At 50.9% G+C, this 12,719-nt stretch overlaps 1 protein-coding gene across 1 annotated transcript; it reads left to right on the top strand.

Moving 5' to 3' along the window:
- The first annotated feature begins 6,371 nt into the window (after positions 1-6,371).
- On the top strand, positions 6,372-8,238 carry LOC123822924 (insulin growth factor-like family member 1). Its single transcript, XM_045845094.1, has 4 exons — positions 6,372-6,396; positions 7,537-7,590; positions 7,701-7,962; positions 8,229-8,238. Exons 1-4 carry the CDS (start codon positions 6,372-6,374, stop codon positions 8,236-8,238), a joined length of 351 nt encoding a protein of 116 aa, XP_045701050.1.
- Positions 8,239-12,719: the final 4,481 nt, after the last annotated feature.

Raw genomic sequence — 12,719 nt, 5'->3', positions numbered from 1 at the left:
ATGAGAGACATGGAAATAAGGAACCAATGGACAGTTACCAGAGGGGAGGGTGCAGAGGGCTAATGGGGGAAAGAAGGGGAAGGAAAGAGTCAAGGAACATGTAGGAATGATTCACAGACATGGACAACATGTGGGAATTGACTGTGGGAGCAGGAGTGGGATGGGCAGAAAAGGGCAAAGGGGGGAAACTGCAACAACTGTAATAGAATAACAATTAAAAATGATTTAAAAAAGGAATAAATACTCCATGTACATATGTAAAAAAAAATCTCTGTGTTCAGGGTGTGTCTGTCCTGACATACAGACTCTCTGAGAACTGGTGCCTGAACCTCTCCAGGCAGCCTCCCTGCCCTCCCTGCAATGCTTGTGTTCAGCTGGACCCTGGATCTCCTGGGCTGCAAAGGCCTGAGGACCCCCTTTGTGCAAAAAGAACTTCCCTCCCAGCCTCCTGTGTGCTGCTCCCCTTTGCCACAACCCAGGCTGCCAACATCCAGGCCCTTCCTGGAGTGAATGAGCTGGGCCAGGGCTCAGAGCCTTCTTCATTAGTAATGTTACTAACTATTGACACTACTGATTTGGCTGCATCTACTGGAAAAAAACAGGTATTGCATCACTGTGCCACTTACACACAGTTGCAAAAGAAAGTGAAAACAGGCCAAGAAGTGCACTGTCAGCCTCCCTCAGGGGATCAGCACCTTCACTTTCTGATCCCATGGGACTTCTCTCAGGGACAACTGTGGCCCTTCCCACTGATCAAGCATATTCAGGCACAAACAGAAAGAATTTCTGTGAAGGAGACAAGGGAAAACCTTTCACTTGTCCTGTTTCCCAACTCTTACAGGGATCCAATCTATGGAGAGTCTTTGGACTTTGTGTCCAGAACATCAGTGAAACAAGTAAGTATGACAATGACATTGGTCATATCAATCACCTCTCAAGTCATCAATCACTTACCAAGTGTCCTGCACAACTTTTTTATTCTCCCCTGCATATTTTCCTCTCCTCTTCCTCCCCCCTTCCCGCCCCACTTTCCCATTCCAGGAACCAAATGAAAACAGTCACTTTTGCAGGGCGGCCTGAGCATGAATCTCAGAGTGAGCAACTGCACCTGAGGTGTACAAGCATTGTGTCATTGAACAAAAGACAGCTAACCCCCCCCCCATAAACAACAACAACAAAAAAACACCCCCCCACCGCCAGAAGTGGACATAGTCTCCTTTAGGCATTTGAGCTCCTGTCTTGGTTTCAGAAGTGACCCCAGAAAACTAGAAATTTCCCATTTTGCCCACTTATCCAAATTAGAGTTCCCAGACCTATAAACGAAAGGTCGCTGGCTCTCACAGTCTCTTTCAGCTGAATAGCACCAGCTGGGGCTAGGTGAGCAGCACTACACTATGGTCTGTGCTGGGCATGAGAGGTGGGTCAGGGTGCCGGCAGCTTCCTCAGGAGAGTTTGAATTTACAAGAGAATGTGGGGAAAGTAGAAGACTTGAGGGGTCACATGGATAAAACGTGGTTTGCTGTTCCAATTTGGGAGAGTGAGGATGGCTCCAAGAGCCCTCCTTTAGCTGAAGTGGCTTTGTTCCTGGGGGTTAGATGGTATCAACCACTGATGTATGTACTCATTGCCATTTTGTTCATTGCCTGTGGTTGTTTTGTAGGTCTTCTCTGTTTCTCTTCCTCGTCTCTTCTGTTCTCTTCTCTTCTGACTTAATAACTTTTTTTGGTATTATGTTTATATTCCATTCTTACTATCTCTTGTGTCACTGGTATAGTTTTCTGCCTCGTGACTATCATGAGGTTCACATATACCAGCCTATATGCATACCAGCTCTTTTAGGTACACACCAAATTAAGACTGAACACATTCAAAAGCTACGTTTTTTCCTCCCCACCCCATGCTTAATGTTTTTGCTGTTTCATATTTTGTGTGAGTGTCTATATTTCTTAACTGATGGTTGTGCCCACAGGAAGAGGTAAGTGAGGACCTCTCTGTGCCACCATCTTGAACTACTGTCTTCTAAATTATTCTTTAAAGAGAAAATCAATTCAGACCTCCTAGGACTTACAACTTCACATTCACTAGAATGATGATTATTTTGAAAATGGATAAAAACTGTTGGTAAGGGTGTGGAAAAATTGCAAGCCTCATACTACACTAGTGTAAATGTAGAATGGTACAACCACTCTGGAAAATGTTCCTCAAAAAATCAAACATAAAATTACCAAGTGAAGCAGCAATTCTACCCCTGATATATACTTAAAATAACCGAAACAGATGTTCAAACAATCACTTGTACACAAATATTCACAGTAACATTATTCACAAGAGTCACAAGGTGGAAACATCACAAATGTCCACCAGTTGATAAATGGATAAACTGAAGGTGGTATATCCATATAAGGAAATATTATTTCTCATAAGAAATGCAGTACTGATATATACTACAACATGGATGAATCTTGGGAACATCGTGATAAGTGAAAAAAGTCAGGCACAATGCATATACTGTAACTTGCTATCTATATAAAAAATCTAAACTAGGTAAATACATGGAGACAGAGAGCAGATTCAGTGGTTTCTGGGGCCCGGGAGGAAGATGGAGTGAGTAGTGATTACTCAATGAGTATGAAAATTTCTCTTTCTTTCTTTCCTTCTTAGCATAGGGTTTCCTTTTGGGGTGAAGGAAATATTCTGGTGATGGTTACACAACATTTTGAATGACCCAAATGTCTCTGAACTTACAATGGTTCAAATGGTAAATGTACTGTATGGGCATTTGACCACACATAGAAAGGAAAAGGAAAATTGTTGAGTGGGGTATGTGTCCAGGTAGCAGGTGGAACTGTCCACACCTCTGGTGCTGACCACATGCATTCTTTCATTGTTTCTGGTGCTGGAATGACATGTCCCTGGAGTATCTACACTTCACAGTGTGATTCTGATTCCCACCTGCTTGTGCAGAGTAGAGGCTGGTCTGGTTCAACCAAGCCTAAAACCCTTGATCTAATTCATCCCTGAGACCCGTCATTACCTTCTCACTGATGATCAAAAACCACAACTGAGCCTGATTCTCAAGTGTCTCCCTTGATGGCAAAGGGACAAAGTGATGTAAGAAGTGCTCGGCAGAAGAAGACATTTAAAGTGCCATCAGAATATAATGGGGTGACTCCCTGAAGCCTCTGGGTTCAGAGATGTTGTGAGGTGTTGGAGGGTAGCATTTAAACTGGAAGCTGGAGAACAAATAGAATGCACGTGAACAGAGAAGGGACACAGATGAGAACCATCAGGCATGAACCCTGGGACACGTGGGTGTGGAGGGAGGCACAGACACTGAAGTGAGAAACAGAAAGTGGGGAGAGAGTGGTGAAGCCACAGCTGTGAGACATGTGGGCTGAGCCATGGGACACATTTGGGGTTGCACTGATGGGGACCCGTGAAATGTGTGCAGGACAGTGGGCATCCTTCCCAACCACTTAGGGGGCTCCCTGACTCCAGAGGACAGGCAGCCTCAGACTGCCTTTCCCAGGTGGCCTTGCAGCTGCAATGCATGTGAAGCTATGGGCAGCACAGAGATCCACCAGGTGTCTCCCCAGCAGCCACTAAGGGTGCAGGCAATAGCTCTGAGGTGCCTGAGGCTGCTGGGGCTGCAGAAGTGAGATCCAGGTTCTGAGTCCCATCAGCAGTGCCATTCTGGGATCACAGTCTAGATAGAGCCTGCTCCTCCAGCCCCTCCTATGACAAATGGGTTCTTAACTCACTGTTGTACCTGCAGGGTCAAACCAGGGCTGGAGTGGAGAGAGGCCATTCATTCTTCCTTTGGTCACCAGATGTCCCTTTGCAGGGAGAGGGATAGGTAACTAAAATCCTGATGATGTGATTAGAGCCAAGGAGTGACACATTTTCCTCACTATCCAAAGGAGGAGGACTTCCTGTCCCTGGAGAGCCCCAGCCCCGCCTCCCACATACCTGACATTCTTTCTATACACCTGAAACTACCACATTCCTGCCTGTTGCCTGGAAAGCAGCTTTTTGGGCCAGATGGAAATCCCACTCAGATGCTGACAGGAGGGATATTTTCAATGAATCCCTGGGGAAAGGGAATGTCAGGAGGAATGCCAGGAAGAAAGCTGGCAATGCCAGTGTTCTAGTTTCACACCCAGCAGCCCAGCTCTGTCAGTCTCAACCAGGAGTCCCAGAACAATAACTCTGAGTTTGTCCAGGGGTGTCTGTGAGCAGGGCCTGCCTGTCCTTCCCAGAGGGGCCTGGCCAAGGGTGCATGGAAGTTCCTGGACTGGGATTCAGGAGGGAAGGGTTGTGTTCCAGACTGTGTCACTGATCAGTAGGACTGTGGGTGGGTGTCCTACTTGGATTCAGTGGGAGCAGGATGAGAGAATAAAACCAATGACTGAGGTCAGGTTCTTGCACTTACCACCAACAGAGCCAGAACCTTTTCTAGCCATTAGTAGAGGCAGAATCCCAACACCTAACCACAGCTTCAACCAAGACAGGCCCAATCCTGTATCCCAGATGGGGGCTCCCATGCAGGAGACAGAGCTGGCCCCCAGATGGCTTGTGTTCCACAGTGGACATGACAGGAAGGGGGTGCCTGGGGAGCTGGTGGTGGAATTGGACAGGGCCACGTGCAAAGGCCTCACTGATACCATCAGGAGGGGCCCATGCAGGATGCAAATCCCAGCATGTCTCACCCCAGGGCCTCCATGCTGTTGGGTTAATGGTTCTGTGTCCACAGATCTCAGGATCAGCTGTGTGCTCATCAATCCAGCCTCCCAAACCCCTGCCCTGTCCTGATCTCCCTCCACCATCCTGTCACTCAGTTGTGTGACTGGGGCTGTGCTCTGGACTGTTTCTATTCAGGCACAGCCTCAACCATTCCCTGGGAGTGTGTTTTCTCCCTCACCCTGCTTGTGTCCCAGATTTTTGCAGAGGTGATAAGGCCTGGGTCCCAGCCTGCCTGACTCTGTCCTGGGAAACTGTTTCTCAGTTTCCTCACCTAGGTTTCTGTCTGCAATAGGTGCACTTCATGGAGAAAGAAGCCTCTGGCTGGGTCTGGGCTCCAAGGGGAGGTGTGTCTGGGAAAGTGAGGCTGGCAGTTCTCTTGGGCAAGCAAGGACAGGGAAGGCAGGAACTTTGCAAAGGCAGAAAGGAGGTGTAAGGGACATGGCCTCCTACAAGAGTGACAGGTCACCTTTCCTGTGTCCCCAAAGAGAACCTTGCCCATGCTGGAATGTGCTGGGGTGTCCCTGAGAGAAGACTTTTTGCAGGAACTGGGGGAGGGGCCTTCTAGTCCTCACTGCATGGGGTGGGGACCTGAACTCACAGAGCTGACCCCCCAGTGTCCCTCAGGGGAGGCATCCTTCACCTTCTGTCCTCATATCCTGACCCCAATGTGGCTCTCTTTTCAGGGGAAATCCCACATTCTTTTCCCTCTGAACATACATGTAAAGGAGCAAAGCCTTGGAAAATCTATTGACAGTGTATAGTGTCTCTCACACAACTTTACAGACAAGTAAGAGTGGTAATAACATTGTCCACGACAACCAAACTGAAATTCATTCTCTCCCTGCCTCCTAGCCCCCCACGCATGAACTCCTTAAAAATTGGGACCTGTGAATGGGCTACTTGCTTCTCTCTCACCTGTGTCTGAAACAAACCTGGGCTCTGTGAGGTGCTAAGTGGACAATGAACTCCTAAATGAGTGACAGTGATGAAGCGATAGGAGATGGGGATGAGCACCTGGGAGTTTGTGAGTCCCAGGGCTCCAGGCCTTTCCCATGGTTTGGTTTCATGAGTCACCCACATATCTCCTCCTTTCCCTAATCTTGTTCAACCTGGAATTTCCAAATATGTGAAAAGTGGTCTCTTTCATCCAAACACTATGAGCTGTGGTTCAATGAGCAGTGCCTGGGGCTGTGAGGTCAGGGAGCTGACACCCCCAGGCCCGGAGGGTGTAAGGGGTGGACAGCGCGCAAAAGAAAGTGGGGAAAAGAGGAGATTCATAGGATACAAATAAAAGCTCTTTGGTGGATTCATTCTGGAAGAGGGGATGGCTGTGAAGCATGCCCTGTGCCATCCTGCTTGTGGACAAGGCTGTGGTGTTGGGCATGAGTGGGAGGCACTTGGAGGGAGTAGCACAGCGGGTAAGCAGGACATCCATCCTCTTCCACTGCCAAAGGGTACGCAGTGCCAAGATGATGTCTGGATCCTCCTGACCCCAGGGCAGGGCTCAGCGTGTCTCTGCAGGCCTGGACAGAAGGCAGGAGACTGGATGACATTACCCCCTTATCAAATAAAAGTACCTGCTAGAGACTGCAGACCTTCCTCTGATTCGCTGTAGCCAGTCGAGAGCCATGACTCCCCGAAACTACATCCTGGGTAAGGGGGACCCAACCCCAATTCCCTCAGAGCTCATCTCCGATCTCAGCCACCACCCTACTGTAGGGATTCGATCTGCCTGGCCATGGCAATTTTAGCTCAGCCCTATGGGAAAGCCCATAGACACGTGGTGGCTCGCAGGAGCCAAACCTCTGGGAAGTCAGGCCTGCATTATACCTAGGCTGCTTGTTATATATATACCTTGTTCTTGCTAAAACTCCCTCACCCTGAGTTCAAGCAGCAAATGCTTGCTGCATATCTTTAATGCAACTTCCTGAAGTCTGTGCTAATTCTCCCAAGGACTGAAATGTAACCAGACCTGTTACTCTTATTGTTCCTTTGTATTTGCAACAATTTTTTCCTGGTTAATCTGTAAGAAGTAATCAGTAACATCCCTTCCATTGCTATCTGTAAAAAGTAATTACCTAAAGCAAACCCAAGTATAGTGAATGAAAACCTTCTTTGATGTATGTTATTAGAAAGCCAATAAAAGCCTGGCAAGGCAAGGGTTGGGGCACTCTCCCCTTGAGAGAGTGGCTGTGCCATCCCTTTTTTCCACAGGACTCGGTAATCCATGTGAATTTGCCTTGTCTCATCCATAATGCCATGGACACTGCGGGCCAGTGTCCACATCACCCCATCCCAACCTCAGCCTAGTCTTACTCCTTAGCGCCAGGGCTTAGCCAATCTCCATCCTCAGTATCACCTCCATCCACATCTCCGATTCAGTTCTGAAGCTCATGTCTAATGCCACATGTATCCCTCTTCCTCCCACAAACCCAATCTTCTAATTTTTCACAGGGGTCCTCCCTAAAACAAGCCTCCAGTTCAGCCCCCTGAGAACCTGACAGCCCTTGAGCTCCCTGCTTTCATCTCCTGCCCAGGAAACACTCACCCTCCCCAGAGAACCCTACACCCACTTCTCCCAAGAGTCCTGCCAGCATCCTTCACCCTCCACAGGTCCATAATCCTAAGAAGCCTGGACACAGGTGACTCAGTCCCACCCTGCACTGCTCTGAAGCTTCCCCTGAGCCTCAGGCAGCACAGAGACCCCTCACACCTTCCCCTGCTCAGGCTGGGCTCCCCAAGGTGGGCCCATGGCTCCCCTTCGGCCTCACCCACCCGTCTCCTCTCCCACAGCTGTCTCGGCTGCTCTCTGCATTGTCACCCTCCTCTGCTCACATGGAGCCCCAGGTGAGCCCAGGAGGGACAGGGACATGTGGGGGTTGGATGTGACTCCCAGAGCGCGCCAGGCTGGGCCCTGCCTGCCCTGCCACCTGGTTCTCACCAGCTCTGTCTCCCAGTGTCTCCCACGGGCACTCAGCTGCTGCTATGCCAGTCACACACAAGGTGTGGGGACAAGTTCTATGACCCCCAGCAGCACTGTTGCTACGACAACGCTGTAGTGCCCTTGAGCAGGACCCGAAAGTGTGGGAACTGCACCTTCAGGGTCTGCTTTGAGCAGTGCTGTCCCTGGTCATTCTCACACCAGGAGACCTTCGTGGTCAAAGTGAGAGGCCAGGCATGTTCCTTGCCCCGGTCCTCGGACGACAGGGTTTGTTCCAGGTAAGGTCCTGTCCCCTTCACAGGAATGGGGCCTGGGGGGCCCGGGAGGGTCTGGATGCCAGGTCTGTCCATGATACCACCTCTGCACCCTGTTGTCAGTGTTCCCTGTCCCCGTCCACCTGCTCTCTTCATCTACCTGTCCCTTTCTCTCTCCTCTTGCTCTGATGTCTCTGTCTCCCTCTTTGCTGTCCTTCTCGTGTCTCTCTTTTCCACCCCTCTGCCCGTGTTCTGTCCGTCCCTCCAATTCTGGCCCCCTCTCTTTGCAGTGTCAGCTGACAGAGGATCCGCTGCTGGGTTCTGCTTCCTGGGTGAGCCGGGACACAGGGCCTGGTGCTGACAGAGCTCTGGGGCATGGGACAGATGCCTGGTGACAGGAGATACTCAGCTTCATCGCTCGTCTTGTTCTTGCTCCTTTAACACTAACCCTGCCCTGCGCTGGTGGCTGGTCCTCTTTCCATGACTCTGGCCAACATGGAGAGATTGCTTTGCTGTTGGAGGGTCCGGACACCTAGAGCCAGTCTCATGGAGCAGCATCCCCAGGCACTGGGGCCCCTTCTCTGAGATGGTTCATGACCTCAGGCCATTTTCTCTACCCACTGCAAAACACAAGGCACTATAACAACTTTGTAATTGTACACATACTGTCCTGGCTCATGAACGGTTGGGAAGGGTCATAAGTGGTAGACAGGGGGTCCTTTCTTTGGCTTCAAGGGGTCGCAAGGTTTGTCCACTTTTGCCAAATATAAGCAAATTTCAAGGTGCCTGTATTCACCATGATCCTCTGTTTTCACTAATAAAAATTCCATGTCATCACTGGGCTCCCGTTTTTGTCTCGCCCTCAGCAGTTTTTGTGACAGGGAGAGGGACGTGATCCCCAGGGAAGGAAGGGGCTTTAGCGTCTTGCTCCAGGGGAGAGAGGTTGTGGCAGCCTCGCCCCCTGGTGGGCACGGGTCAGGTGGAAGCTCTGAATGTGGACCTGCGAGGCGTCCCAGCACTGGGGAGGAAAAGGGCGCTGCTCCTGAGAGCCAGCTTGGGGCTGGACTTTCCACTTGTCACTGTCAGCAGAAAGGCATGCCCTGGTGGCGGAGACACACAGGCAGGAAGAATTTAACTTGCCTCCCTAAAATCATCTTGGAATAAATAAACCAAAGGGGCATCAGCATTTCCAATTGTGCCCTTTCACCCTAAACCAAGGGCACAAACTCCTTTCCCACGTTCTGCACTCTCCGACTACAATACCCGAGAGGAGCTGCAGTCCTGTGCTGAAGCAGAACTTCTAGAAAGAGCAGCGATCCGGTGCAGGGAGGAGGGGCAAGCGGCTCACAGTAGGCCCAGGGGATAGGGTGGGAGGGGCGGGTTGAGCAGACCTGGAACAGAGGTAGCAAATGCCTCCTGTCCTGTCCAGGTGTCACAGGTAACCAAGTTCTTAGTGATCGGGACAAAGAATTGAACCGAACACCCAGAGTTCATAGAAGAGAACATGGGAGCAGGCCAACTCCAAGCAGAGATTGACCTCATAGGCTGGAGGGACTCTATTCTTATAGGGAGGATCCTTCCTAGCTAGTTTTGGTGGGCTCTTACTGAGTATATACAAGTAGTTGCATTACTTTAAAGCTACTGTGCATGTGGTTTCCCACGATCCTCCCCAACTGGCCACCAGGGAAGAGGGTCTCACAATGCTACGGAATTAATCCCCATTTCTCCTGGGGTTCTCCTGTACTAGGCTCACCTTTCCCTTCGCCAGAGAATTATAGTTCTCCATGCTAGAGATTGGTGAAAAAGAAAAGTTATTTATTCAAGTTATACAGACTAAAAGTAATGACTTAGTGTCTTTGTTAAAATCCCAAAGTCCCTTGAAACACCCACAAACACACACAGTCCTTCCTTCCCTCCTTTGCCCAGTCTGGGGTACCGTATCTCAGGAAAAGAAATAGAAGTCCGTGGCTTAGGCAGCTCTCGGTTTTTCCTAGTAATTTGTGCTCAGCTGGCAGGCCTTCCTTAGTTCCCAGCACCACTGGATGTGTTGCCAGGATCTCCAGTTAAAGCCATGTGGTGATTCTTCTCATGGCTGCGGGGGTGGGGGAGGTGATGGTGGTGGAGATCCCCCTTTCTGGGAGAATGACGGCGGTAGAAGCAGCAGCAGTGCCCAGAGGGCTAGCTTGGAGCTTATCGTGTCCTGGCCCCAGGTCCAGAGCAGGTGGCTGCGAGGTTGGCCTAAGGCTCCAAGAGCCCGAGCGGTGAGAGCGTGGGTGCAGCGCACCGAGGCCTGGCGGTGGCTGCGGTGGCAGGGCGGCAGGGCGGCGACTAGTGCTCCCAAGTCACTTACTGGTGGCCCCTTCTCGTGGCCGCAGAGTCGGCTGGGGCTCGGAGCTGGGTGGCAGAGGAGCCGCAGGCAGCTGCATCGCGGATGGTGTCTGCACGGCTGCGGGAGTCCCCACTCTGCTAAAGCCGCATGGTTCTCTTCTCAATGACTGCCAAGTCTGGGTTTTAAATCCCCCTGGCCAACCTTCCTCTGCAGCCCCATTTCCGACTCCTCCTGTTACAGAACAAACAAGGGGGGGCCTGGGACAATATACTTTTATTGAAAGAAGTCCCTGGGTCCCTTATGTCCGCCACCCGAGGAAAGACGTCTCTCAATGCCAGAGATTCGTGAAAAGGAAAGGAAATGTTTATTTAATGCTATACAAACTTCAAGTAGTGACCTAATGTCTTTATCAAAAATCCTAAAGTCCCTAAAAACACCCACAAACAGACACAGTCCTTCCTTCCTTCCCCCTTTGCCCAGTCCAGAGTACCATATCTCAGGAAAGGAAATAGAAGTCCATGGCTCAGGCAGTCCTCTGGTTCTTCCCAGTTAGTCCTCCATCTCGACTGGGAGACCTCCCTGGGTTCCCAGCACCCTCAGCTGAGTCACCAGGATCTCTGCTAAAACCAGGTGGTGGTTCCCCCTTCTAAAGCTGCGGGGGTCCCCACTCTGGCAAAGGCACGTGGTCCTCTCTCCCAGGGCCACGGGAGTCTCCACTCTGTCAAGGCCGTGTGGTTCTCTCTCTCAGGGCTGTGGGAATCTTCACTCTGCTAAAGCTGTGTGGTTCTCCCTCTCAGGGCTGCCGTCTCTGGATTTTAAATCCCCGTGCCCGCCTACCTCTGCAGCCCCATTTCCGACTCCTCCCACATTCGGCTTCACACGCCAGAACTCATATCCTTCCAGCTTTACTGGGCTGCCATCATGAGTCTGGGCAGGTGTGGCCCCAAGTCCTGGAGCCAATCATCTCCAAGCTCCCACGTAGGCGCTGTAACTCGGGGGACCTGCCCCCTAGTTACGCCTTGGTGGGGAAGTTACTTCCATTCCCTTGGCTGAGCATGGCTACAGCTATTTAACATATCTAAGCAACCAGCCAAAGGCTATAGATATGTTAAATGACCACGCCAGAGGTTAGCTACAAGGCTGTTGCTATGCGAAACAGCTCTCAAAGGTCCTGCCTCATTTGTCCCTTCCCTCAACCCACACCCTGGCGGGGCGGAGGGGGGGGAGGGGTGGTGAAGACATCCTAAAATCCCTAGACACCTTGAGTTCTGGACCCCATTTTAAATGCCCATTTGGGGTCCCCCCTCTTGGCTGCACCCTGTAACACTCCCACACTTGGCTTCACATGCCAGAACTCTCAAAGCCTTCCAGCTTTACTGGGCTGCCATCAGGAGTCTGGGCAGGCGTGGCCCCATGTCATGGGGCCAATCTCCTCTGAGCTCCTATGCAGGCGCTGTAACTCCAGGGACCTGCCCCACAGTTACATTTGGGTGGGGAAGTTACTTCCATTCCCCTGGCTCAGAGCTGGCTACAGCTATTTAACATATCTATGCAACCAGTTAAAGGTTATGGATATGCTAAATGACCATGCCAGAGGGTAGCTGCAAGGCTGTTGCTATGCAAAACAGCTCTCAATGGCCCTCCTCCATTTGTCCCTTCCCCTGGGGTGGAGGGTGAGGACATTCTATATATTTTTCTAATATTTCCTGGACACTTTGAGTTCTGAACTCCATTACAAATCCTTCTTTTGGGGACCCTTTGGCTGCACCCTCCTACATCCTGAAATGGATCTCAGTCGAGCAGACTCCCCACCCCCCACTTGGTGTCCCAGACTTCCGGAAATGCTGGTGTGTGGGGGGGGGCTGCGACCTAGACTGAGGGGCCTGAGCTGAAACAGCCTTTGGTTGAAGGTTCAATCTTCCCCGTGTTGTTCAGTCCCCCGCCCACCACCACTGGCTGAGGGGGGCCCCTGAGAATCAGTCCTTCCTCTGAGGAGGAGGCCCGGAGCCTTGGGCATTGTCCACTCGGACCTCTGTCTCTACTCTGTGTCACTAAGTCCAGACCTGCCATTTGGCAGAAGCCTTTGCATGTAAGTCAAATAAAAAAGCAAAGCTCCTCCCCATCCTCAGCCCTTGTCATCCTCCCCTCCAAAGTGTTGGCAGGAGAGACCTGGTTCTTCTTGCTGACGCATGTAAAGAATTACATATCAGCAAATCTAGTAGTATGTAATCAGTTTATTAGTGGTTTGCTTCCATGGAAGAGAACAGGACTGGGTAGATTAGAGGGTGAAAGGGAAAGTTTCAGAGCAAAGCAGGGTGAGAAAAGCAAGAGCAGGTGAAGAGCAGAAGACCAGGGTAGCAAGCCCCTGGGCAGCCTAAGACCGGGTGGCCAGAGGCCCTGTGGCCAGAGAACCAAGAGAGAGGGAGAGAGGGAGAGAGGGAGAGAGAGAGAG

Source organism: Phyllostomus hastatus, unplaced genomic scaffold (genome assembly GCF_019186645.2).
Source record: "Phyllostomus hastatus isolate PE091 unplaced genomic scaffold, TTU_PhHast_1.1 phas_contig_468, whole genome shotgun sequence".
Lineage (NCBI taxonomy): Eukaryota > Metazoa > Chordata > Mammalia > Chiroptera > Phyllostomidae > Phyllostomus > Phyllostomus hastatus.
Note: the sequence above shows the minus strand (reverse complement) of the source record. Positions and strands in the feature narration are given on the sequence as shown.

What these genes read in the sequence shown, in the direction of transcription:
- LOC123822924 (XM_045845094.1), top strand. Translation starts at nt 6,372, where the DNA reads ATGACTCCCCGAAACTACATCCTGG. An exon ending in TCCCCGAAACTACATCCTGG is followed by an intron (nt 6,397 to 7,536) that starts GTAAGGGGGACC and finishes CCTCTCCCACAG; the next exon opens with CTGTCTCGGCTGCTCTCTGC. An exon ending in CTGCTCACATGGAGCCCCAG is followed by an intron (nt 7,591 to 7,700) that starts GTGAGCCCAGGA and finishes TCTGTCTCCCAG; the next exon opens with TGTCTCCCACGGGCACTCAG.